Below are 25,041 nucleotides of genomic sequence, written 5' to 3' on the forward strand. Positions count from 1 at the left end.
CTAAAAAAAAGACTTTCACCATGTCCATCTGTTCTGACCAATTGACTCATTAAAATGCCACCAAAATCTAAAAGAGCACATCAAGCAGATCTGTCACATGTCCTCGGTATCCTTGAGGAGAATGTTCAATCTATTGTGTGCCAAGATTTGCTTTGGATTCTCCACAAAGCAATGACTGTCATCCTTTTATTGCCGGCAAGACAGTGACAAACAATCAGACAGCAACGTGTGTCACCACACAAGAACGAGACACGTTGTGTGTCTTTTTGTGCCATTATTGTCTAGAAGTACAAGGACATGTTGAATCTCGCAAAGTACTTGAACTCAGCTTCTCAGCTGTTTCAAATGATATATGTATAAACATATAACTTGTCTTTTTTCATAAAAAACTGGTGAGAGTGACACTCTTTATAGGTGTACAGCAGGGGTATTCAACTAAATTGTTTTAGAGGCCCCATTTCCAGAAAGCAAAGGACTTGGGGGCCAGACTTCTTCCTTCACTATTTTTCTTATATTGTATATTCTGGAGTGCCCTGCTGTTTTTAAGGACTTTCTGAAATATAGCTAGTAAAACATCATCTTTATGACAGCACTCGATTGTTAGTGTCTAGTGTGAGTTTCTCACAAGTTTTTTTAACTGAACTCCCAGGCAACCAGTTGAATAGTCCAAATGATGAAAAAGAGAGGACCTAAAATGGAACCTTGAGGAACACCACTGGTATAACTAAAGAAGTTGAACAAATGATTACTGACTGCATCTGAAGAAAACAAACTACAGCAACACCTTACTTACATATTTCATATTACGTGAAAAAAATGTGAAACTGCCAAAAAGGAGAGGACTTGTAAGAGTGCCTTGACAAACGCCTCAGTTATGTACATCACAACTTTGGACTCCAGTGCTCCATGTTGGCTAACAAAGTAAAAATGTTAATGTAAGGATCTGCCCATGTGTTTACAGTTGTCCAATTTCCTCTGTACAACAGGAGCATTCTAGAAGTTGGTTGTTTTTTTTCTCCCAAGTTTTGAACTGCACTCGAGGGGTGGTATGGTGTCATTCCCTGGCCAGATGTGACCCTCGGACCGCCAGTTAAATGGGCCTGGTGTAGAGTTTGCATTGTTCACTAACAAATGAGAAATTAGATCAAGTGTCAGGATAATCGATGTATCTTTACTATTTCGTTAGTGCAAATCATTCTCGTGGAAATCAAAGTATCCTGCAAACGCACCACATCGACCGGGGTATAAGACAACACTGAGTATAAGACGACCCCTTTTTTCAAGACATGTTTTTGTAAAAAAATATTCTAGGTCAACAAAGATAGTCCCTGAAATAACAAATAGTATCGATCATTGATCACCAATATTTTATAATTAGCATCATAACTCCTCCTATGTTGTTTGCTAACTTGCTAACCATCTTTGAGTTGTTTTTTTTCCAGACTTTTTATCTTCTGTCTGACTCTTGTGGTCATTACTTTACATTATTTTAGTCTTTATGTCCTAACTCAACATTTTTTGAATGCTGTCATCCCTCATTTGTTGTGGTTCATTGGTTCTTGGCGTGTTGCAATAGATAAACGAATTTCCACAAAGTGGATAAATTAAATATTTTTAACCATATTTACAACAATATTTACAACCTTCTAAATAGGTTTTTCCACATTATGAAAGTCTAGACATGAAATAACATGACTGGAGTCACCTTTACACTCTTTTAATCCAATGTAGTAAAGCTTGATACCAGCCATGATACTAAACAGCTCGCTCTGATTGGTTTGGTCTCCTCTAGTTGAGTTGAGTTGAGTTGAGTTGAGTTGAGTTGAGTTGAGTTGAGTTGAGTTGAGTTGAGTTTGTGTTTATTTGGAACATGCATGCATACAACATGATACATCACAATTTCCAGTTTCTCTATTCAACATGTTCAAAAAGTAGTAGGAAGAAGCAGAGCTTATTTAATGCTACCCTTTTTCCTTTGCATAGCAGTTGCTAAAACTTTTGTTGGCTCCCTGTTCTCAATTTATGCACAATATACTCCATAAGTAATAACATTAAAAATAAATAAATAAATAAATAATTAGTGAAGTAAGTTATATTTCATATGGTGAGATAAGTAAGATTATCTAGAAAATTAATGGATGGATGAAATGAATTCAGAATGGTTCTTCTTCTTTGTACTTTGTAAACACTTTAAGTTTGAAGAGTTATACACTACCGTTCAAAAGTTTGGGGTCACATTGAAATGTCCTTATTTTTTAAGGAAAAGCACTGTACTTTTCAATGAAGATAACTTTAAACTAGTCTTAACTTTAAAGAAATACACTCTATACATTGCTAATGTGGTAAATGACTATTCTAGCTGCAAATGTCTGTTTTTTGGTGCAATATCTACATAGGTGTATAGAGGCCCATTTCCAGCAACTATCACTTCAGTGTTCTAATGGTACAATGTGTTTGCTCATTGGCTCAGAAGGCTAATTGATTATTAGAAAACCTTGTGCAATCATGTTCACACATCTGAAAACAGTTTAGCTCGTTACAGAAGCTACAAAACTGACCTTCCTTTGAGCAGATTGAGTTTCTGGAGCATCACATTTGTGGGGTCAATTAAACGCTCAAAATGGCCAGAAAAAGAGAACTTTCATCTGAAACTCGACAGTCTATTCTTGTTCTTAGAAATGAAGGCTATTCCACAAAATTGTTTGGGTGACCCCAAACTTTTGAACGGTAGTGTATATTAGTACATTGTTTGATTACTTTGATTTCTAGTGGCCAATACTACTGTAGTATTAATATTTTTGCTCATTTAGTTATTGTTTTTGTTTAGATATGCTTAATTTAGAACAGAAATAATGTAAGATTATGCTTAAAAAACATAAGAAATGTAATGAAGCCGCAATATTTGAAGCGTGTTTTAGTTAACTAAACTTGTTAAATCAAATGTTTAAAAATGATAATCAGTACACATTTATAGTAATATATTTTCATTGTAAACATAATTCTTTTTTTTTAATAATGATGTCACTGCCAATGTGTGGGTTTGGGAAGTAAATAGGAACGTCACTATAAGAATACCTGCATATTAATAAAACACAAAATATAGGTTACAAGATCCAAAGGTGTAGACATGAAGTTGCAAACAAACAGAGTTGCACGGATGAAAACATAACCTCCTTAGTGCAGATAAAAATAGCTTACAGAATTAAATTCCAAATAATTTGTACTGTAACTACACGCACATAGAAAGCCACACCCACGCTGAAGTAGCTTGACCCCCAACTCCCTCTTCCAAAAATGGCATGGAAAGGACATGTCGCCCCCGTGCCAGCTCGCCCTGTCCTGTCCAAATATCTCAGCACGCACGGCAACATGTGAGCGAGCGGCTCACAGCGTCATTGTGCGACCTGCAGTGACACCGCCGTGAGTAGTGAGCGTGGCACGAGTCTCATTCATGACCCTCACATGAGTGCATTGAAACTGTCCTAAATGTTTGTTTTAAGGGTTATTTCATAATCTGCTGATGTGTGTTGTATTATTAGAGCAGCAGAACACTAAGATTGTCTGCCTCAAACCATGCTGCCTTCTCGTTATGTAAGGGAATGTTTGCAGAGCCCTGAATAGCTTCCTCCCACTCAGCTGAAGCGAGGTCCAGGTGAAGAGCGCTACCAGAAGCAGAGAAACTCATCATATTAGCACAATACAGAATAGAATCCAATGCATTTTATTGTCATTGTACTCATTGAGATTGAAATCAGCTTGTTTCAAGTGTAGGCATGCATGTGGAATATAGAGTATACAACAGAATTGAGAAATAATGCAAAAAAGACAATATAATTATTGCACAGCTATAAGGAATGGATGTTGGAAAATGCACAGTAAATAAAGCAATAAAGCCAGGGTGTCCATAGTGTGGCCCCCAGCTAAAATTCTGTTGGCCCACAGTATATTGCCGAAATAAAATCCAACCAAATAATACCAGTAAAAATGTAAGAAAGAAAGAGCAAAAATATATATTGTAATATGAAACGGCTGAAATGTTGATAGTGTAATAACTAGCAATAATCCGCTTTGTCACCTATAATGCAAAGCTGATGCCAAGTTTTATATTTACATCTATTTAACGTCTGTTTAAAAAAAAAATGCCAAAATGGCCCCCGCATGCTGACTTTTCACTAGTATGCAGACAATGGTGAAAAAAAAACTCGGACGCCCCTGCAATAAAGCCATAACTGAATATTAAACGGTCTTCTTGCACACCAAAAATTATAAAGAAAGTACATTATTTAATGAAAAAATAAATTACATATATACATACATTATTGGTTTTGGGAGCAATGTAAGCACAGTGGTACCTCTAATACGGGTTTAATTTAAAGGGGACGTATGATTTTTTTTCAACATTTAAAATACTTCCTTGGGGTCTACATAACATGTAATGGTGTTTCTTTGGTCAACATTTTGCAAAGATTTTGTTTTACAGACCATTTTCAAGCCGCTTTCTGACCGTCTCTGCAGGATACGCTGTTTTGTGGGCGGTCTTATTTACGTGCCTCCACTTTGACTATGTATTCTCTCTGTCAGCTATGTTGTAGTTTCTAGCTCTTCCATATAAAGTCTACTGACCGATATGTTAGAACTATACGCTACTTTGTATTAGAAATGGCAACAGTGGAGAATGCATGTGCACATACGAGCCAGTCTGCCCCACAGCAAGAGGATGGATAAAAATAAGAAACTTATTAACTACTATGTTGGACTACAATGGCGGACTAGCACAAAGCTTTTCGAGTAAACCTTGACCATATATGGACATATCCACTGACGTCACCAATTGAAAAAACTTCACAATTAAGGCAAATTCCAAACGGTTCGTTTGGAGGAAGTATTAAGGAAGGTAAAATTGCTTTATAAATACCTCAGCCATGCCTCCATGGTTTGATTTAAAAATTTTGGAGTGTATGCCAATCCTAAATACACACAACAGGTACCAATAGGTAAGAAAAGTTGGTTTTGCGTAACAGGCCCCTTTTAAGTTCTGTGACACCAATATTTACTTGAAAAACAACGTCACCCTTTGAAATACAGTTTAACCGATTTCACCGCCCAACCCAACCCCCCAACATCACAATTTTGACGTGTAACATGGCTTTTAGATTACAAATATAGTATGAAACACAACAATAGAATGTATTACAAACAACTACAACAGTTGTATGAAGTCATGTAATAATGTACAGTATTTACCTTGGAGAGTGGACTTTCAAAGTATCTCCTTCCAGCTGTTTTTCTGTCAAACATACCATCAGCAGCTTTTCCATATTTTCATGGATGAATGTCTGCCATTAGATATTTTAACATCCTTGGCTGGCGGTAGACTTATTCAGCTTCGGTATGGTGTAGACTAGCAACGCTCACATTGCTTCGCCAAGTTGGCTGCACATTTTGTCATGTTTCAGATGATTTCTTTAACATGATTTTTTTTAATTCAATGAATATCACCCACTTCTTCTTCTCAGCGCAGTCCTTCACACTCACTTTCTAAATAAAAAAAAAAAAGGTTATGTCTATCTCTAGCTATAAGCTAATCCTAGCGACTGAGACCGGATATTTTGGTCAGATTTTACGGGGTTCACTGTGACATTCGCTACGTCAACTAATGGTGTGGTGGTTCAAAACCCAAATGTTTGCTAGCAACATAAAACATAACGATTAGTATCCCGAGGTACCACTGAAATTCAATTAGTTTGGGTGTGCACAAACTTTTTCCACCGAGGGCCGTTTACAAATAAAAATGTGTGGCGAGGACTTGTGGACAATCGAAAAACTCGTATTGTCTGTGTCTTTTTTGCTTCTTGTAATAACTTTTATCGTTTGTGTTGTTTTTCAGATCGGCTACTGGAATGAATACGAAAAATTTGTATATATAATGGATCAGCAGGTCACCAACGAGTCGTCTTCTGTGGAAAACCGAACAATTGTGGTCACTACTATTATGGTACACTCTCAAGCTGGTTTTAAGTGTTTCACCTCAAGATTTCTGCCACTCAAAGGTCAAGGTGTCCATTGTTGCAATCTGTCCTGGGAGGGTAGAATTATTTCCTTTTGAGTTTGCTTTCCATCCACTCACTACATGTTGAAACAGTCGACTCACAAAGAGTGTTTCAACTGTATCCGTGTGGGTGTCAAAGCATTTTGTTTTTTTTATATTCAGTGGGCTGTTGTAGTAGTGACATCACAATAACGGCTTTGGTAAAGATAACCGTAGAGATAGGCACCTATTCACATTCTGTGCGTACGTAAGTAACAGTGATTCCGTCTCATCGGGTAAACAGCTCAGTGACAGAGCCTCATGATTTGAAAGGACATAAACAACCGATAGTCACGCGCTCTTGGTTGCTTATCCCTTTTTTCACACAAAAAGTGTACTCGCCATTTCAACTTTAACCAAGGATTGTACTATTATTGTGCTGACAGGAAAGATTCATTCATCGCTCATAGCATAATGACTCATTTGCCATCTTTAAATGTAAAATAAGGTGCGCCTTATCTTACATTTAAAACTCTGGCCTCGTCTTCCTTCTGACTTTGTCTATTATGTTTTCATCTTAGGCAAATTCAGAACATGTTTCACTATAATAAAGTGTGGTATTATTATAGGAGCATCATAGTCAACTCATTTTGTACCATAGAAGTTCTGGATGAGAGTTCCATTGAGATCAACCATAAATTACAACCTGATCTGATGAGATTTGACTGAGATATATCAACATCTATACATGTCCAATGGGATTTTACATGTTAAATTCGAATTGCTGCAAATGCACAATCTGGATCAGATCCGGTGACCACACACACTCATAACAGTCCATTCACACACTTGTCATAAAATCATTCAAAGAAGTGTCTATCTCCAAAAATTGACATAAGTTGAATAATGTAATGAAAGGTTGTCCAGTTTTTAAAGGTTCCATATTATACTGTTTTTGAGGCCCCACACAAGTGTATTGGAAGTGTGTTCTCTAACATCTAGCCTTATTGCTGGCATTCATGTAACAGCTAAAAGCTTGTTGTCCAGAACAACTCGTAAGACATCAGGAAGTGAGGTTTAACAACGTAAACTGCACAGTTTAAAAGTGTTTCAGGAAATGTGGCTGTAGCTTTAATGGCCCCAAGAAGCACTATTGTGCACTTAATCCCTGTTATAAATATACACTGTAACTCTGCACTTGTCCAACATAGCCATACAGTGGAACCTCGATTTACGAACTCTTCTTTCTACGAACTTTTCGATTTATCGCAGACCGAATTCATTCATGTATTTATTTGACAGAGACAGTACAATTAAACATTGCTACCCAGGTAACCAATGTCAAAGTACATAAGACGTATAGCCACAGGCTCATTTTCAACCCTTGTCCCTGGTTTTACTTTTTTTTAAATATGAGAAAAGTGTAAAACACATACAAAAGGATTAAGACAAGTACAAAAATAAAAACACATTAAAAATAATTGGCCCCATACATCCAGTTCTAGTGCTCACACTTCTGATTTTCCTTAAGCCACTTTTTCAGTTTTGTGGAGAAAAGTTTAATGTCCGACTGTGACTTTAACTCCAGTGGCAAAGAGTTCCACAGATGTGAGGCCTTCACTGAGAAAGCAGACTGACCAAGAGTGGTCCGGCACCTTTTCACGCTACAGCTCCAACCGACTGCAGCTCGAGTCTGCACACTTTCACTACTCTATATTTGTATTTCTTTACCCATCACATCAGGGGCTAATCAATTAAGACACTTAAAAATAGCTTTTAAAAATGAGAAATTTATCAAATTATCAAAACTCATAGTGCTATATTTTTGGGTAATATGGCAGTGATGATGCTTCATTGGTTTTTTGGTCAAATATCTTTAGTGTTTGTTTATATAACGACAACAGAGGCTTCACTACACATCTTGTGACCTGTCCCCAGACCATGGCACAACAAGACATATGGGATAAAATCATTGCATGCATGTAAACGTGTGCAGCTTGAACAGATAAACAAGGTCTAATAAGCCTGAAACAGTTTATATTTATTTTTATGGTCTCAGTCATTTTTATAATATGGCCATCAAATTTTAGCTTAGGGTCCTAAATAACACCCAGATATAAAAATTCCTTTACCTGCTCTATTTCATTTTGATTAATGTTGACCTGAATGTTATTTAATGATTGTTTCTTCAAAGAGAAACACATTGAGACAGTTTTGTTATGATTTAGGGTTAAACAGTTATAACAGAATAAAAATATGCTGCAGGGTACGAACGTTTCATCCACCCATCACAGACCTCGCAGCGCTGCCATTTTGTGCCTGGCAGCACATCCATTGTGGGCAGGATAATGGATCTCCATGCTCATTCAGTCAGCACAGCAGTGCTGTCGTTCGCTTCTGTGCTATGTGTTAGTTGTGTGCTTTTGTTTAGTTGAGTTTTGCTAGCTCAGTGCGAGTCTAAAGAAAGCAATGGACAAACCGTGCGTGTGGTTTGAAACTTTCAAGAAGTATCCACAGCGTGGTCGATTTTCGGGCAGAATTGATATCATGTGTCATGTCATCCCCTCATTTTGTGATCGTAAACCGGTTACTATCATAACATCCTTAAAGAGTCAATTTTGTATAATAGGGGACCTTTAAAGAGTGCAACCTGCTCATTGTATCTGTCATATAATGTGTATCATTGATGCAACATATGGAAGTAGGAAGTTTAAAGTACGTATAAAAACATAGCGCTGGAAAATCATGGAAAAATGAAGTAACGACTGTGCTAGACATTGATGATAAATACTAAAAGGTGGCCATCTAATGATGCAACCAAGCCAGTGTTTAACTAATTGACATTTATTGACTATCAGTGAGATTGGCAATGCATTGTCTGTAACGTTTCTTCTGTCACTGACGTTTACTTAATGACCTGGAAAAGTGCTTTGTACAGCTTGTAACGCACCTCTCTTCCCCCGTGTGCTATGCTGATGCAACGCACGCATGCACAATCCGACCTTCCCTCCCCACCACCCCCCTGCCCCCTCACCCACATAAGGTCATAGATTTAGGATGAGGTTCGTATGAGGGAGCCCTAACTTCCCGCTTCCTGCGCTTGTCTCCCCGCTGGCCCACTTGGCCTATTTTACTGCAGCAGCGGCCCGCTTTTTTTGTTGACCCCCCTATGTGCTCCAGTTAAGCTGATGCTGAGTGATCACCGTCCACTGTTTGTGTGCGTGTGTGTGTGTGTGTGTGTGTCATTTGTGCTCGCTGTCCCTCCCCGCATGCATGCATGCCTCTGTGTCCACGCACCTGTGTGACCGCTGAGGTCCATCCATTGTGCACATGTGCTGTCTGTCTTTACTGTCTACTCAAAATATGTCTAATTAACAGGAAGCACCGTACGTGATGTACAAGAAAAACTATATGCAGTTGGATGGGAATGAAAGATATGAAGGCTACTGTGTCGATTTAGCTACTGAAATTGCCAAACATGTGGGGATAAGATATAAGCTGTCGGTAGTTCCGGATGGGAAGTACGGAGCCAGAGATCCAGAGACTAAGACGTGGAACGGGATGGTGGGTGAACTGGTTTATGGGGTAAGTCTCAGTTTTTTGTATTGACTAACAAAATCACTTCGTTGTTTATGATTACAGTGGAACTTCTGAAGTTGTACACAACCTGGTACTTTGTTCACGTTTCAAAACCCTTTTTTTACCAATAATAAACAAGAGGCAAACTGTTGCCATCACGGGACATTTTTAAACGTACTTTGAAGTAAGTTAAAAATTCTTAACTGTCATACATGACACATTTTTAGCCATTTTTTCTTGTAATTTAGAAGGTCTACAGTACAGATATGATATTGGTATCAAAAGTAAAAGTGGGACAGCGTGGCGAAGTTGGTAGAGTGGCTGTACCAGCAATCGGAGTGTTGCTGGTTACTGGGGTTCAATTCCCACCTTCTACCTTCCTAGTTATGTCCGTTGTGTCCTTGGGCAAGACACTTCACCCTTTGCCTCTGATGGCTGCTGGTTAGCGCCTTGCATGGCAGCTCCCGCCATCAGTGTGTGAATGTGTGTGTGAATGGGTAAATGTGGAAATACTGTCAAAGCGCTTTGAGTACCTTGAAGGTAGAAAAGCGCTATACAAGTATAACCCATTTATCATTATTATTTATTACTTTGATGGTTGCTGTAGATGTAAAAATGTAAATATTCATGGGAAACAACATGCCGTGTTTTTACCTCTTCTGGGGTCCTCAAGGATGGCGGTTTGAACACTGTTTTGTGTGACATTGGAGGCACATTTTCCCAAAACTATGGTCAAACATCGACTTTAGACGTTCCCCTGTATCATTTGTATATGACAGACACTTTTCACTTTTTTGTATTCCAAAATTCTTACGTGTTGTTGCCAAAATGAGTGAGACTTAAATGCATCAAATTATTTCTTAACAATTTGTTTTTAACTTACTTGAACTTGCTTTAGTTATTGGGCACTCATTAAATGTCAATATCCAAACTGAACCGAGAAATTCCTGGACAACTTGTAACATATAGGACCCATGTATTAAATCTAGGGCTGTCAAAAATTATAAGTTAAATCATGTGATGTATCACAAAAAAAATATTGTATTAGTCATGTATATCCGCAGATTAATCACCCAATTTATTTTGACTCTACATGCTCCTTTACTGTAACCGCGGATGTGAAAATGTGTATTTTCACTTCAAAATATACCCTGACTGGACTTTAAGTAAAACTGTCACCAAGTTTTGAGAAAAAAAATGTTGTGCATAAGAGTGAAACATTTTACAAAATCTTCATGTATGACACTCTGACAATAAAATTGCATTTGTGTCCCAAATATTTGGCTCTTTTTTTAGGTCAATTTAAATTATGCAAGCAATCAATTAATCATGCTCAATCCAAATTCAAAAAGTGTGATTAATCTGATTTAAAAAGTCATCATTTGACAGCACAAATTACACATTTTTGAATGATATTTCTATGTTAATATTTAAACAGTAAAATATAATTATATTTAGTTGACGTTTTGATGGTTTGTTCTATTTTGTATCTTATAGTAGAGCTGTCAAAAATAACACGTTAATGCATGTGATTAATCACAAAAAGATATTTAATTAATCTCGTAATTTATTTTACTGGCATATGCTGTGTTACATTCATTGATCATGTCTATTCATATGCCAGGGCAAATATGAGAGAGGAGACTTCGACTGGTGGGCTCACCTTCAAAATACACTTTATATAAAACTTTTATAGCATGACTCCTTTTTTTCTACATTCAAACACTTTGTTGTGGTCTATATAATGTAATTGCGGTGCTTTGGTAAAAATGTTGCTTAGATTATGTTTTACAGACCATCAAGTCGTTTTCTGACCGTTTCTTCAGGATGCGCCGTTTTGTGGGAGGTCTTATTTACGTGCCTCCATTTTGACTGCGTCTTCTCCCCGTCATCTTTGTTGTACGTTTTAGCGCTTCCACATGGAGTCTACTGACAGATATAAGTGACAACTATACGCTACTTTGTATTAGAACAGGCAACAGAGGAGGATGCATGTGCATGTACGAGACCGTCTGCCCCACAAGAGGATAAGCAAATAAATGATATGAATTCAAGGGAAACATTTAACAACATTTAACATGTATATGTATAAAATTAAAATTGTATTTGTGGCAAAATATTTGGGTCTTTTTTTTAAGTCAAATGGGCTGTTTGCAACATATACACAGATGTCTAGAGGGCGCTAACTTTCAAATGTATTTTACACCGTATATCCCGCCCTCTTCCGACCTCTACGATGTAATGATGTAATTACATACGTACGTAACACGTGCACGCGCATTAGCTTTGGGTGTTGTTAGCTAATGAGAGTGATTTGGGTAGCTAGTGTTGGCTATTGAATGTAGATTTTATCATAACAACATGACTGCAAATTGTTCGTTGCTTCTCTTGGACTGCTTTTGTATGTGTGCACGCGCTCTCTGCACGTACGTGTTAACGAGACAGGGTGAGTAACCGCTGTAAACTTCAATCATTTTATCCAGGCCGGCAAAAAATGCGTATTACATTAACTCGGTAATTGTAAAAAAAATTGACAGTTTTACAACACATGCTTTCTGTTAAACCACTTTGGTAACTCAAGCAAGCCAATGGTGGCCTTGTTATTTATTTTTGTATTTAACTGTGAGCAAGTTGCAAACAGACCCTTTAATTTAAATTATGCTAATGAGTAATTAACTGGGGTTAATTGTGATTAATGTAAATGTAAAAGTGTGATTAATCGGATTTTACAAAAATGAATCGTTTAACAGCACTTCTTATTAGCTAAAGCCATTAATAGTTTATAATTTAGTTACAATGAATTTAAAAACAATATTTTTCATCTAAAACACCAAAAAAATACTATTATGTCTTATTTTCTTAATTTTTTCTTTATGATTTTATTCGTTGAAGCATCCATGCTTTTTAAATGTACATTTTTTTTGCAAATTAACATGTAATAGTGAAGTATACAATCTCCAGTTTTAGTTACAAATTATGGTTCCTCGCCAGATTAAGTGTTATGATATTTGAGAATTTGGCTGAACATACAGAATGGAAAAAAGTTGGATAATATGAAAGTAGTTATGTATGTGTATGACTCTTTAGCATAGCACCCTGCACACATCTTTTTTTAATATTAGTGATTGAAGGCAGCAGCTTGGCTGCTACAACTTTTACTTTAATACCAACTCTTTAGAAGTAATTTCCGCCTCTCACATTTTATAAAATGTGTAAGTATGATTGTTTGGGGTTGCTTTAGAGATGAATCTACCAGGCTGATTCACATTTTTGATAACTGCCCACATAAGCTCCTCCACCTCTGTCTTCCAACCCTCTCACTGGGTTCATAATGGAGAGTTGGATCAAGACAAAGACACCAGCCAACACAAATGATGGTGACTCATCTCAGATAGAAGATGCACTTACGTAGAATTCTGAACTCCCACATCTTCTACATAGATTTAGAGTAAAACCTCCAAAATTCATTAGGTTTTCCTAATTGAAAACAGCCATCAAAAAACCAAACAGAAGTTAACTACTATATAATAAAACTAAACGAAAGTGAAATTACTCCAAGGGATACTGTCAAGCAACACTGCCTTGTTGGTATTTAATGTCTACATAATAAATGGTTTTGACGAACAAAAAACACAGGTAAAGTTTGTGAAAGTAATTTGTGCATATACTGCCTAAAATCACCACAGTGTTTATTTTGGGGTGTAATTTACCTTGTAGATATCATTTTTAAGTCCAGAACTGTGAAATCTGTTCCCGTGTTTTCAGGAGTCCTTTAAGGGGTGATAGTGGGTGTCGCTGCCAAACCAGTTTAGATAGAACCACTGTTTGAGAAATTCACTGGGCTGACATCTATTGATCTTCCATGATGTCCTATGTGACGGTTTGAAATTGATGTGATGTGATTGATTGATTAAATATGAAAGTTTTGTTGGACTTTTAAAGCATACTCGAATTTTCCAGTTATTCAACGGCAGAAGTTCAGCATTTCACACATCAAAGTTGTTGTTTCCCTGAATGTGTTTGCTCTAACCGTCAGTGTCCCTACTTCTGCAGAGAGCTGACATAGCCGTGGCTCCTCTCACGATCACGTTGGTACGAGAAGAAGTGATCGACTTCTCAAAGCCCTTCATGAGCTTGGGCATCTCCATTATGATAAAGAAGCCTCAAAAGTCCAAACCTGGGGTCTTTTCCTTCCTGGACCCTCTGGCCTATGAGATTTGGATGTGTATAGTGTTCGCCTATATCGGCGTAAGCGTGGTGCTCTTCCTGGTGAGCCGCTTCAGTCCTTACGAGTGGCATCTGGATGAGAACGATGAGGCCAAAGACCCCCAGAGCCCCCCTGACCCGCCCAACGACTTTGGCATATTTAATAGCCTCTGGTTCTCCCTGGGTGCCTTCATGCAGCAAGGATGCGATATCTCGCCAAGGTTTGTTGCCGCGTTCCGTCTCCACCACTTCTCACCATCTCTTTGCATTTTATAGTCCCTTACCTACATCTCCATCCCGCCATGGTGCATATAGGTTATTTTGGCCTCCCCTATCTTCTTGCCTCACGACACTCGGTCACACCCTTTCTTTCTGAGCATCCGCTGGATTTTGAGCCGCGAGTCGGCAGCCGTGCTCCTCACCCACAAATTAACTTATATTCACCATGCTGAGGGCTGTAAAATGCACAGGGCTCATTTCATTGCCGAGTTCCTCGTTGACTTTTGGAGGGCTACCGTGTTTTTGCTGCATGTCCCATTTTACGCTCATCAACCTGGTGCATATAACGCATTTCATGTGGAAACGCCATCGCCGCCTTGCGTTGATGAAGTGCCCCCGAGTGACTACATCACATGTTTAACAAACATGACGATCCATGACTCCTTTCATCATTGTTGTTCCGTCCGTGACTTCTTCTTCAAGGATTCACCAAGATAACATATGGATTTGTCTGACAAAAAAACAAAACTCAGAAAATCCTCTGAATGCTAGGAGATGCTGTTGCTGACCCCAAACGCCAAGAGAACGATAATTCTGGTCGATACTGCATTTCGCAGAAATCCACAGAAACCATGCATATATGCCCCCTAGTGGCTGTGAGCAGCTAAGGGGATGACATCACTGCAATCTTATTGGCCGGGTAGTAAGTGCTTCATTATGTTTTTCTGGCGGTATCATGGCATCACCATTGAAGTACCTTACTTTTTAAAAAAACTTTTTTAGTACTTACTATCAAATTTTGGAATAAATAAATATTTTTAAACATATTAGCCGCACCAGACCATACGCCGCAGTTATATACCGGTACGAAAGATTTTGAAAATGTTTATTTACATAACTTAATTGTTTCCAAACGGGACCTATAACACGGCAGTAAAACGGCTGATTAAACAAAAGTGAAGTTATTGTCATGGACCGACTAGCTGCGGAAGCTAGCTCTACAATCAGCTAAACAGACTCAATAACTCCACGGCGACCTTTGGTGAATTTACAAAACTGAAAAAATAAAACAAGTATACCATTGTAAGTAAATAATACTATCACAAACACTTGTAAAAGTGTTAGCAAATTTGCTAATGCCTACGACACTAGCTTGATTACATTACAAATAAGCATGAATACACTCCTACAGACATCACTCATAGGACGGTTTAGTAAGTATCAAGCGGTATAGCTCGTTTGGTAGAGTGGCCGTGCCAGCATATTGAGGGTTCCAGGTTCGATCCCCGCTTCCGCCATCCTAGTCACTGCCGTTGTGTCCTTGGGCAAGACCCTTTACCACCCACACTGGTTTAAATGTAACTTCGATATTGGGTTTCACTATGTAAAAAAGCGTTTTGAGTGACTAGAAAAAAGCGCTATATAAATCTAATTCACGATTGCTTTAGTTATATTGTAAAACTTTGCTTGAGCAGCTAAGGGGATGACATCACTGCATGAATGAAGAATCATTTTGAACAGAATTGCTACAGACAAATAGATGAAATGGGATATGCTTCTGGTTCAAGGCAGGAAACCGTAAGTACGATTTCAACACGCAGCACCTGCAGTGAGCAAACTCGTCATAGCATAAACAATAACACACCATTTCCGTCTCTCTGTCAGTGTTGAAGACTATTTGTTGAATACAAAACATTATGGCCGTTAGTGAATAAAAATCCATAAATTAGCCGCACCGTTTTATAAGCCTCGGGTTTCAAAGCCTGGGAAAAATGTAGCGGCATATGGTCCAGAAAAAAGGTAATTGTCCCAAATAAACTGCACATTTTTGTTCAAATCTGTCAAGCAATGGTGATGCTATTACCACTGTTTTGTTCAAACTGTTGCACAATGACAGTGTGAATGCCTGACTCAGCATTGACACGGTTGTTTGCCTTAAGCTTAAACCATGCATGCATTAAGCCTGTGTTGTCAGCTGTGACAATAATCTTGCACAGCTTGAGCAGAGTTACGACAAGCTCTGAGCTATTTCTAGTCACTGTGCATGTGTCCACTGCAAAAAATGAAATCTAAGCTAGATTAATTATTAAAATCTAGGTTACAGTTGATCCATAAATAAATATTTTTCCACCTCAGAAAAAAGTTTCAAATAGACAAAATTTGGGGAATTTATACACGCAAACCAACCAACTTCTCCCCAAACGATTCAGATCTTTTCTTCCTGTCAATCACACTCCAGTGGAAAACAAAAGAGGAGTTATTATTCTAATTTTAAGATAATGGCAGTCACCGAACAGCTGTCGAGCAGCTAAGAAATAAGCAATTTTTTTTTTTGATTATAGTACACTTTCTGTTGATTGTTTTGTTCATATTGAACACATAATAAAAAAAAATTAAAAAATATTTTACTTTTGCAATAACTCCTCTGTTCATTAATAAAGTAATATTAATGTGTATCAGAGGTACAATGACGTCTACATGATCTTTAAAATCAGTGCACACTTACAGTACGCGGAGCCCAGGAAACACCATGCATGGATTTTTTATTTTTTATTAAGCGCACTAACTGCACAAAATAAAAACAGTACTAGTAAAGAACTTCATGTTCTGTTTAAATGGGATGTTTTTAACTTGCTCACAGTTACATTTTTCATACCAAAAAATATACAAGAACACCTTATGCACTGCAAATGTTTTGCCTCTTGCCAAGATATGACATTTTATGTATGTCCCTAGTTTTAATCAATGAATCAATCAATCAATGTTTATTTATATAGCCCTAAATCACAAGTGTCTCAAAGGGCTGTACAAGCCACAACGACATCCTCGGTACAGAGCCCACATACGGGCAAGGAAAACTCACCACAGTGGGACGTCAGTGGGACGTCAATGTGAATGACTATGAGAAACCTTGGAGAGGACCGCATATGTGGGTAAACCCCCCCCCCCCTCTAGGGGAGACCGAAAGCAATGAATGTCGAGTGGGTCTGACATAATATTGTGAAAGTCCAACACATCAGCGAAACTCCAGTCCATAGTGGGGCCAGCAGGAACCATCCCGAGTGGAGACGGGTCAGCAGTGTAGAGATGTCCCCGTCTGATGGACAGGCTAGCGGTCCACCCCGGGTTGGGAGCAGAGTAGAAAAGAAAAGAAAAGAAACGGCAGATCAACTGGTCTAAAAAGGGAGTCTATTTAAAGGCTAGAGTATACAAATGAGTTTTAAGATGAGACTTAAATGCTTCTACTGAGGTAGCATCTCTAACTTTTACCGGGAGGGCATTCCATAGTATTGGAGCCCGAATAGAAAACGCTCTATAGCCCGCAGACTTTTTTTGGGCTCTGGGAATCACTAATAAGCCGGAGTTCTTTGAACGCAGATTTCTTGCCGGGACATATGGTACAATACAATCGTCAAGATAGGCAGGAGCTTGACCGTGTAGTATTTTATACGTAAGTAGTAAAACCTTAAAGTCGCATCTTAGGTGCACAGGAAGCCAGTGCAGGTGAGCCAGTATAGGCGTAATATGATCAAACTTTCTTGTTTTTGTCAAAAGTCTAGCAGCCGCATTTTGTACCATCTGTAATCTTTTAATGCTAGACATAGGGAGGCCCGAAAATAAAACGTTACAGTAATCGAGACGAGATGTAACGAACGCATGGATAATGATCTCAGCATCGCTTGTGGACAAAATGGGACGAATTTTAGCGATATTACGGAGATGAAAGAAGGCCGTTTTAGTAACACTCTTAATGTGCGACTCAAACGAGAGAGTTGGGTCGAAGATAATACCCAGATTCTTTACCGAGTCGCCTTGTTTAATTGTTTGGTTGTCAAATGTTTAGGTGGTATTATTAAATAGATGTCGGTGTTGAGCAGGACCGATAATCAGCATTTCCGTTTTCTTAGCGTTGAGTTGCAAAAAGTTAGCGGACATCCATTGTTTAATTTCATTAAGACACGCCTCCAGCTGACTACAATCCGGCGTGTTGGTCAGCTTTAGGGGCATGTAGAGTTGAGTGTCATCAGCATAACAGTGAAAGCTAACACCATATTTGCGTATGATGTCACCTAGCGGCAGCATGTAAATACTAAAGAGTGCAGGGCCAAGAACCGAACCCTGGGGAACTCCACACGTTACCTTAACATAGTCCGAGGTCACATTGTTATGGGAGACACACTGCATCCTGTCAGTAAGATAAGAGTTAAACCAAGACAAGGCTAAGTCTGTCATCCCAATACGCGTTTTGATAAGCTCTAATAAAATATTATGATCAACAGTATCGAAAGCGGCGCTAAGATCAAGAAGCAGCAACGTAGATGACGCATCAGAATCCATCGTTAGCAATAGATCATTAGTCATTTTTGCGAGGGCTGTCTCCGTAGAGTGATTTGCCCTGAAACCGGACTGAAAAGGTTCACAGAGATTGTTAGACGCTAAGTGTTCATTTAGCTGCTGTGCTAGAATTTTTTCGAGGATTTTCGAGATAAACGGAAGGTGGGACACCGGCCGGTAGTTCACCATGAGGTCAGGATCGAGGTTAGGTCTATTGAGTAGAGGATGAATAACCGCTTTTTTGAATGCTAGGGGAACAGTATCAGAGGAAAGTGATAAGTTTATAATATTTAACACTGATGGACCTAATAAAACAAAAAGCTCTTTGATAAGTTTCCCAGGAATTGGGTCAAGTAAACATGTTGTTTGTTTTGTCCCATTTACACATTTTGACAATTCCTCCAATGTTATTTCATCAAAGAGAGAGAAACTATTTTGGAGGGCAGTGTCCGTCGTATATACAGTCGTATCTGTGTTAATAGAACCCAGTTGTAGCTGAGATGCATTGTCTTTAATCTCTTTTCTAATGACTTCAATTTTCTTATTAAAGAAATTCATAAAGTCATCTGCTCAGTGGGTGGAGCTAATGGGAGGAGTCCCTTGTTGGGTTAGCGATGCTACTGTACTAAACAGAAATTTAGGATCATTTTTGTTGAGGTGGATGAGATTTGAGTAATATTTAGCTTTAGCTGAGGTAAGCATGCGTTTATAAGTTATTAAACTATCACACCATGCTTGATGGAAAACCTCAAGTTTAGTCGCACGCCATTTGCGTTCCAGCTTTCTACATGATAATTTCTGGGCTTTAGTTTCTTCTGTAAACCATGGGGTACGCCTTTTAGGGGCCCTTTTTAGCTTTAGCGGTGCTACAATATCAATGGTGTCGCGCAGGGCGTCATTAAAGTTGTTAGTGAGGTTATCAATAGAGCCCACATAATTTGGGAATGGTGCCATTACCGAAGGCAGTAGGTCAGTAAGAGTCGTCGTTGTGGCAGCATTAATGTTGCGGCTGCTATAGTAGTTATTATTAGTATTATTAGTTTGTTGACAATGAGTCAGAACTTCGAATTTTATAAGGTAATGATCGGACATTACTTTAGTGTACGGGAGTATCGTAACTTTAGAGGTGGTGACACCCCTGACAAGCACTAGATCTATCGTATTACCGTTGCCATGCGTGGGTTAATTTATTATTTGTGTAAGACCACAGCTATCAATTATAGTCTGGAGCGCCACGCATGGAGGGTCCGATGGGGTATTCATATGGATATTAAAGTCCCCCATTATGATTATATTGTCGCCGTGCGTCACTAGATCAGCAACAAACTCTGAGAATTCACTGATGAAGTCCAAATAGGGCCCAGGGGGGCGGTAGATAACAGCCAGGTGGAGAGGCAGCGGTGTGACAAACCTCAAAGTGAGCACCTCAAACGAGTTATATTTATTATTTAGGTTAGGTGTAAGATTATAGTTTTCATTGTATATTAGTGCGACACCCCCTCCCCTTTTAAGAGGTCGGGCAACATGTGTATTGGTATAGTTAGGAGGAGATGCCTCATTTAGCGCAAAAAAATCGTCTGGTTTGAGCCAGGTCTCGGCGAGACCAACAACGTCAAGTTTGTTGTCTCTAATGACTTCATTAACTAATAACATTTTGGAAGATAATTATCTTATGTTTAAAAAGCCCATATTATAGGTAGTGGGCTGTTTTGAGGATTGTTTGTTGAAATTATCCGAAGTAGCAATATTAATAATGTTGCGTTTATTATGCGTATTGCACTTTAAATAGTTTCGACCATATCTAGGAATTGATACGACGGGGATATTCAGATTGTTTGCTTGATGTTGCGATAAACTGAACGCATCATAGTTAGCTACCTCAGTACAATGTATGTCTGCCTCTGACACGGTCACAAAAGAAAAAACATTATGTGAGTTGTGTTTTATTCTAAGAGAATTGCTATGTGTGCAGGGATTATCCAGCCTGACGCCGGCTAGTTCTAGTTTAAATGGCTTCTTACCCGGAGACTCCACGCTTCTTTGGTTAGCTTTTCTCTTTGTTGTTAGCCCAGCTCGGCATCCCCGCTTCTGCTTCCGCTCGCACCGCTTATGTCGTCTCCATTGGCGGTCACCGCTAGCACTTGACTCCGCTGCTACAAAGGCCGCTCGATGTAGCCCACGAAGTATTCCCATGCTAGCGAGGAGGTCCACCGTACATGCATCTTTCAGTCTATAACGACCCGATCCATCCACATCCAGAATTTTCTGTCGGTCGTATGTGATCACAGAGTGTTCACGCTTTGAGCCAGCCGTGAAATTGACAGAAATGACGGGTGTTTTTTGCCAAATCGCTCTACACTCCCAAGAGCATTAGCATAGCCGCAGCATACCCATGCGCCGCCATCTTGTTTTAGTTTTAAGAGCTATTTATATATTTTCAGTCATTGACTTTAGATCATAATCTTAATTTTAGCATGAATAATTATAATAATTGTGTCTATTATAGTTTAAGAATTTTAAAATTGGGAAAATAACTACCGGTATTCAAAAAATATATTTTAGTTTACCCTATATAGAATTTTTTTTTGGAAAGATTCTGCAACATCCCGAGGATGCTTAATTTAAGAATTGCAAGTTGAATAATGCTTCTTTTTAGAAAAAAAATACTTAAAAGTTTTGCTAATTTATAGACATACACATCTTAACTTAGGATGTATTTTCAAGTAAAATTAACGAGTTGCATTGACAGGTAATTTCACTAGTTTTTAAAAAAAAAATCTAAAATCTAGTCTTTTTATCTCTTAGATTTTGTCAGCTTGTTTTTGCACCATTAGTGGTTTAAGACAGATATTATTTTAAAGTGTCCATATTTTTCACTGTTACTAATTACATTCAATAATAATTGCTCGTTGGTCCGAGGAAGCAACTAACAATCTGAAGCCATGTTGTTGTTGTTGTTGTTATGATGGATTTTTTTTAATGATAGCTCATGTTAGCGATCCAAATCGTTATGATTAGCTAACTACACACAAAGCTAATGTGCATAAACATGTTACGTACTGTACAAGCAGTTACGTCGTTACGTGCCCTAAGAGGGAGGTATGTAATGCTTAAAACACAATTAAAAGTTAGCACCCCCCTTTGTGTAAAGGTTGCAAACAGCCCATTTTAACAAGGTTTAAAAATACTGGGTCATCTGGATCATCAAAAGCACCTGTCAACAGTACACACACACGCTAAAATCGACATTTTTGAAACTCGCCATTGAGGCTGGAGTTTTCAAAAGTGTCTGTTTTTAAAAGGGATGGCTCCAGGTTGTTTTCTCTCCCGGGAATAAGAGGGGGCTTGACCGATTTGTGAGTGGGCTAAGAACATCATTGATTTTCATGACTTGAGTTCTCATTTTTTCAATATATCAGTTATGATTCACAGCACAAGTATGTTCGATATAAAAGTAATTTCAACTGAATTTGACCAAAGAATTTTCAACAAAATAGTTAAGCCTAAAACAAGCATCGATGGCAAAAATGTTTCACGTGCAAAGGTGACAATACAGCAACAGACAGCGCTCATGCGCCTGATAATAACCAGACAATGCATCCAAAATGCGACCACAAGTGTCTTTAACCATATGTATGAATGATGAAAACAGACAACTATGCTTTGGCAATATTGTTTCGGATCACAACATAATAACTTAAAAAATTATTATATATAATATTATATCTTATATATATATATATATATATATATATATATATATATATATATATATATATATATATATATATATATATATATATATATATATATATATATATTTATATATATATATATATATATATATATATATATATATATATATATATATATATATACATATATATATATATATATAATATTGAAATAAAGTGTGTGAATGTGAGTGTGAATGTTGTCTGTCTGTGTTGGCCCTGCGATGAGGTAGCGATTTGTCCAGGGTGTACCCCGCCTACCGCCCGATTGTAGCTGAGAAGGGAATAAGCGGTAGAAAATGGATGGATGGATGGATGGCTGGATGGAAATAAACATTAGGCTAATAGGCGACCAAGTGCACCCGCGTTGCCGCAAAGAGAAATGCAAATAGCTCAATTTACAAATGATCGCTCTGGAGGGGCGGGGCAAACATTTTTGCATTCACGCTATGATTGGACAGCTGGACAGCTGGGCTCAACTTGGGGATAGGCTTAGCAAAGATCCCGTTTTGTCTTATTTAGGTGGCTCCATTTCTACCATATATGGTTTGTGCGCTGACGTCACCAGTGGGACGTCACAAATGTGGCAAATTCCAAACTGCTCCTTTGGAGGAAGTATGAGGGAAGGCAAGATTGTTTTATAAATATCTCTGCAATGCCTCCATGGTTTGATTTAAAATGTTCGAGACTTATGCAGATCTCAAATACACAACAGTACCAATAGATAAGAAAAGTTGGTTTTGCATAATAGGGCCCTAAAATGCTAAGGCCGGGCTGAACTGGTGCTAAAAATATTTCTGACAGGACTATAACCCCATCGGTCAATGACACATCGACATACAGGCTAATGGGGGAATTATATGCCCGTTAGCCTGTATGTCGATGTGTCATCCAACTGACAGGGAAAAGTATATTTTCGACAAATAAAACCTATGTGGATATGGGTAGTGTCAGTGCCTATTTCGTTGTCAATGTGCAGATATGCTGAGGAAATGCGTTCCAACATTAGCAGGGCTAATTGCGGTTTCTGCGTTAGGCACATATGAGGTGGTATTTGCTTGGCACAATATAATGCATTACATGTAATGATTTTGTACTTTGTGTATTGACATGGTCGTAGTCTATATGATTTATGTGTAACGTGGTTTTTGCGTAACGTGGGTTGGCTCATAGAATCGCACTCTGCACTGAAAGATGGTGATTGATTGATTGATTGACTTTAGTTTATTTTGAACATGAACACAGTTACAGTATAATACATCACACATAATTTCATATAATTTATCTTTACATCATGTCCGAAAAGGAGTAGGAAGAAGCAAAGCTTAATCCTACTCCTTTGTCACTTCAGAGCGTTTACAAATACATATGTTCATTTACTGTCTTCTTTTTGTAACGCAATTACATCATCCATCCATTTTCTACTGCTTGTCCCTGTGGAGACTATCGCAGCTGCACATGGGCGGAAGGCGGGGTACACCCTGGATGAGTCGCCACCTCATCACAGGGCCAACACACATATAGATAGACAACATTCACACTCACATTCCCACACTAGGGCCAATTTAGTGTTGCCAATCAACCCAGGTGCATGTCTTTGGAGGTGGGAGGAAGCCGGAGTATCATCAGTGAATTATTAACACAGCAGTTCTTGCAATATATAATAAAGTCAGTCATGAAAAACATACTGAGATGAAGAATATCCCGTTTTTAATAAGGTTGAAGGCATTTCTCATAATTCTTCTTCCTTATACTTTGTAAGCACTATTAATTTGAACAACCTCATGAACTGGATCATATCAGTACATTGTTTAACTTCTTTGCTTAATACATTCCATAGTTTAATTCCACATACTGTAATGCTAAAGGTCTTAAATGTTGTATGTGCATACAAATGTTTTAAGTTAGTTTTTCCTCTAACGTTATATTTCTCCTCTTTAGTTAAGAATTGTTGTACATTCTTGGGGAGCAGGTTGTAGTTTGCTTTGTACATAATTTTAGCTATTTACAATTTTACCAAATCGTTGAATTTCAATATTTTTGATTCAATAAATGAAGTGTTTTTATGTAAGTAAAGTACCAATGGTTGTCACACACACACTAGGTGTGGCGAAATTATTCTCTGCATTTGACCCATCACCCTTGATCACCCCCTGGGAGGTGAGAGGAGCAGTGAGCAGCAGTGGTGGCCGCGCCCGGGAATCATTTTTGGTGTTTTAACCCCCAATTCCAACCCTTGATGCTGAGTGCCACGCAGGGAGGTAATGGGTCCCATTTTTATAGTCTTTGGTATGACTCGGCCAGGGTTTGAACTCACAACCTACCGATCTCAGGTTCTCTATATCCAACATTATGTATCAGTCTAACTGATCTTTTTTGTAACACGGTTAGTGAATGAAGTGCACATTTGTAGTTATTACCCCATACTTCTGCACAATAACTCAGATAAGGTAACAATAGCGAGCAGTAGAGAATATGGATTTAGTGAATAGTGATTTTTGGTCCAAACAAAATTTTGCTTTGTTCATTATTGAAACATTTCTTGCCACCTTATGTTGCATAGTTTTATATGAGATTTCTAGTTAATTTAATCATATATTATTGCACCCAAAAATCTAGTTTCTTTTTCCCGTTCAATGTCCAATCCTTGGATGTCTAATATGTCTATTTGTATATGTGTGCGATGCTCTTTTGATGTGCGTAAATGGAAGAGAATGCAGTGCGTCAGGTTGGATGCAATATGGAGTTATGCTGAACGAAATGTGGCGGTAATTTTACTGTTGGGCTTGGCTTATCATCAAAGTAGGCCTATGCGATATATAATATATTATATATTATTATATATAATTATTTCGATGGTGGTCCGTGCGGTCAAACTAGACATTTTAGCAGGGTAATGCCAACAATCGAACAGACTCCCAACTAAAATATTGCTGCTTA

General features: G+C 38.3%; 1 protein-coding gene across 4 annotated transcripts in view; it reads left to right on the forward strand.

Moving 5' to 3' along the window:
* The window catches only part of gria3a (glutamate receptor, ionotropic, AMPA 3a), a 289,764-nt gene that overhangs the window by 215,972 nt on the left and 48,751 nt on the right, over nt 1-25,041 (forward strand). For all 4 annotated transcript variants that reach the window (XR_009826246.1, XM_062047943.1, XM_062047941.1 and 1 more), the window contains 3 exons: nt 5,888-5,995; nt 9,407-9,613; nt 13,661-14,034. Coding sequence is in view for 3 of the 4 variants with exons in the window: in XM_062047943.1 (XP_061903927.1) it covers nt 5,888-5,995; nt 9,407-9,613; nt 13,661-14,034 (689 nt within the window). In the remaining variant the exon portion in view is untranslated. The remainder of the gene's footprint in view (nt 1-5,887; nt 5,996-9,406; nt 9,614-13,660; nt 14,035-25,041) is intronic.

Source organism: Entelurus aequoreus, linkage group LG05 (assembly GCF_033978785.1).
Source record: "Entelurus aequoreus isolate RoL-2023_Sb linkage group LG05, RoL_Eaeq_v1.1, whole genome shotgun sequence".
In the NCBI taxonomy this organism is placed as follows: domain Eukaryota; kingdom Metazoa; phylum Chordata; class Actinopteri; order Syngnathiformes; family Syngnathidae; genus Entelurus; species Entelurus aequoreus.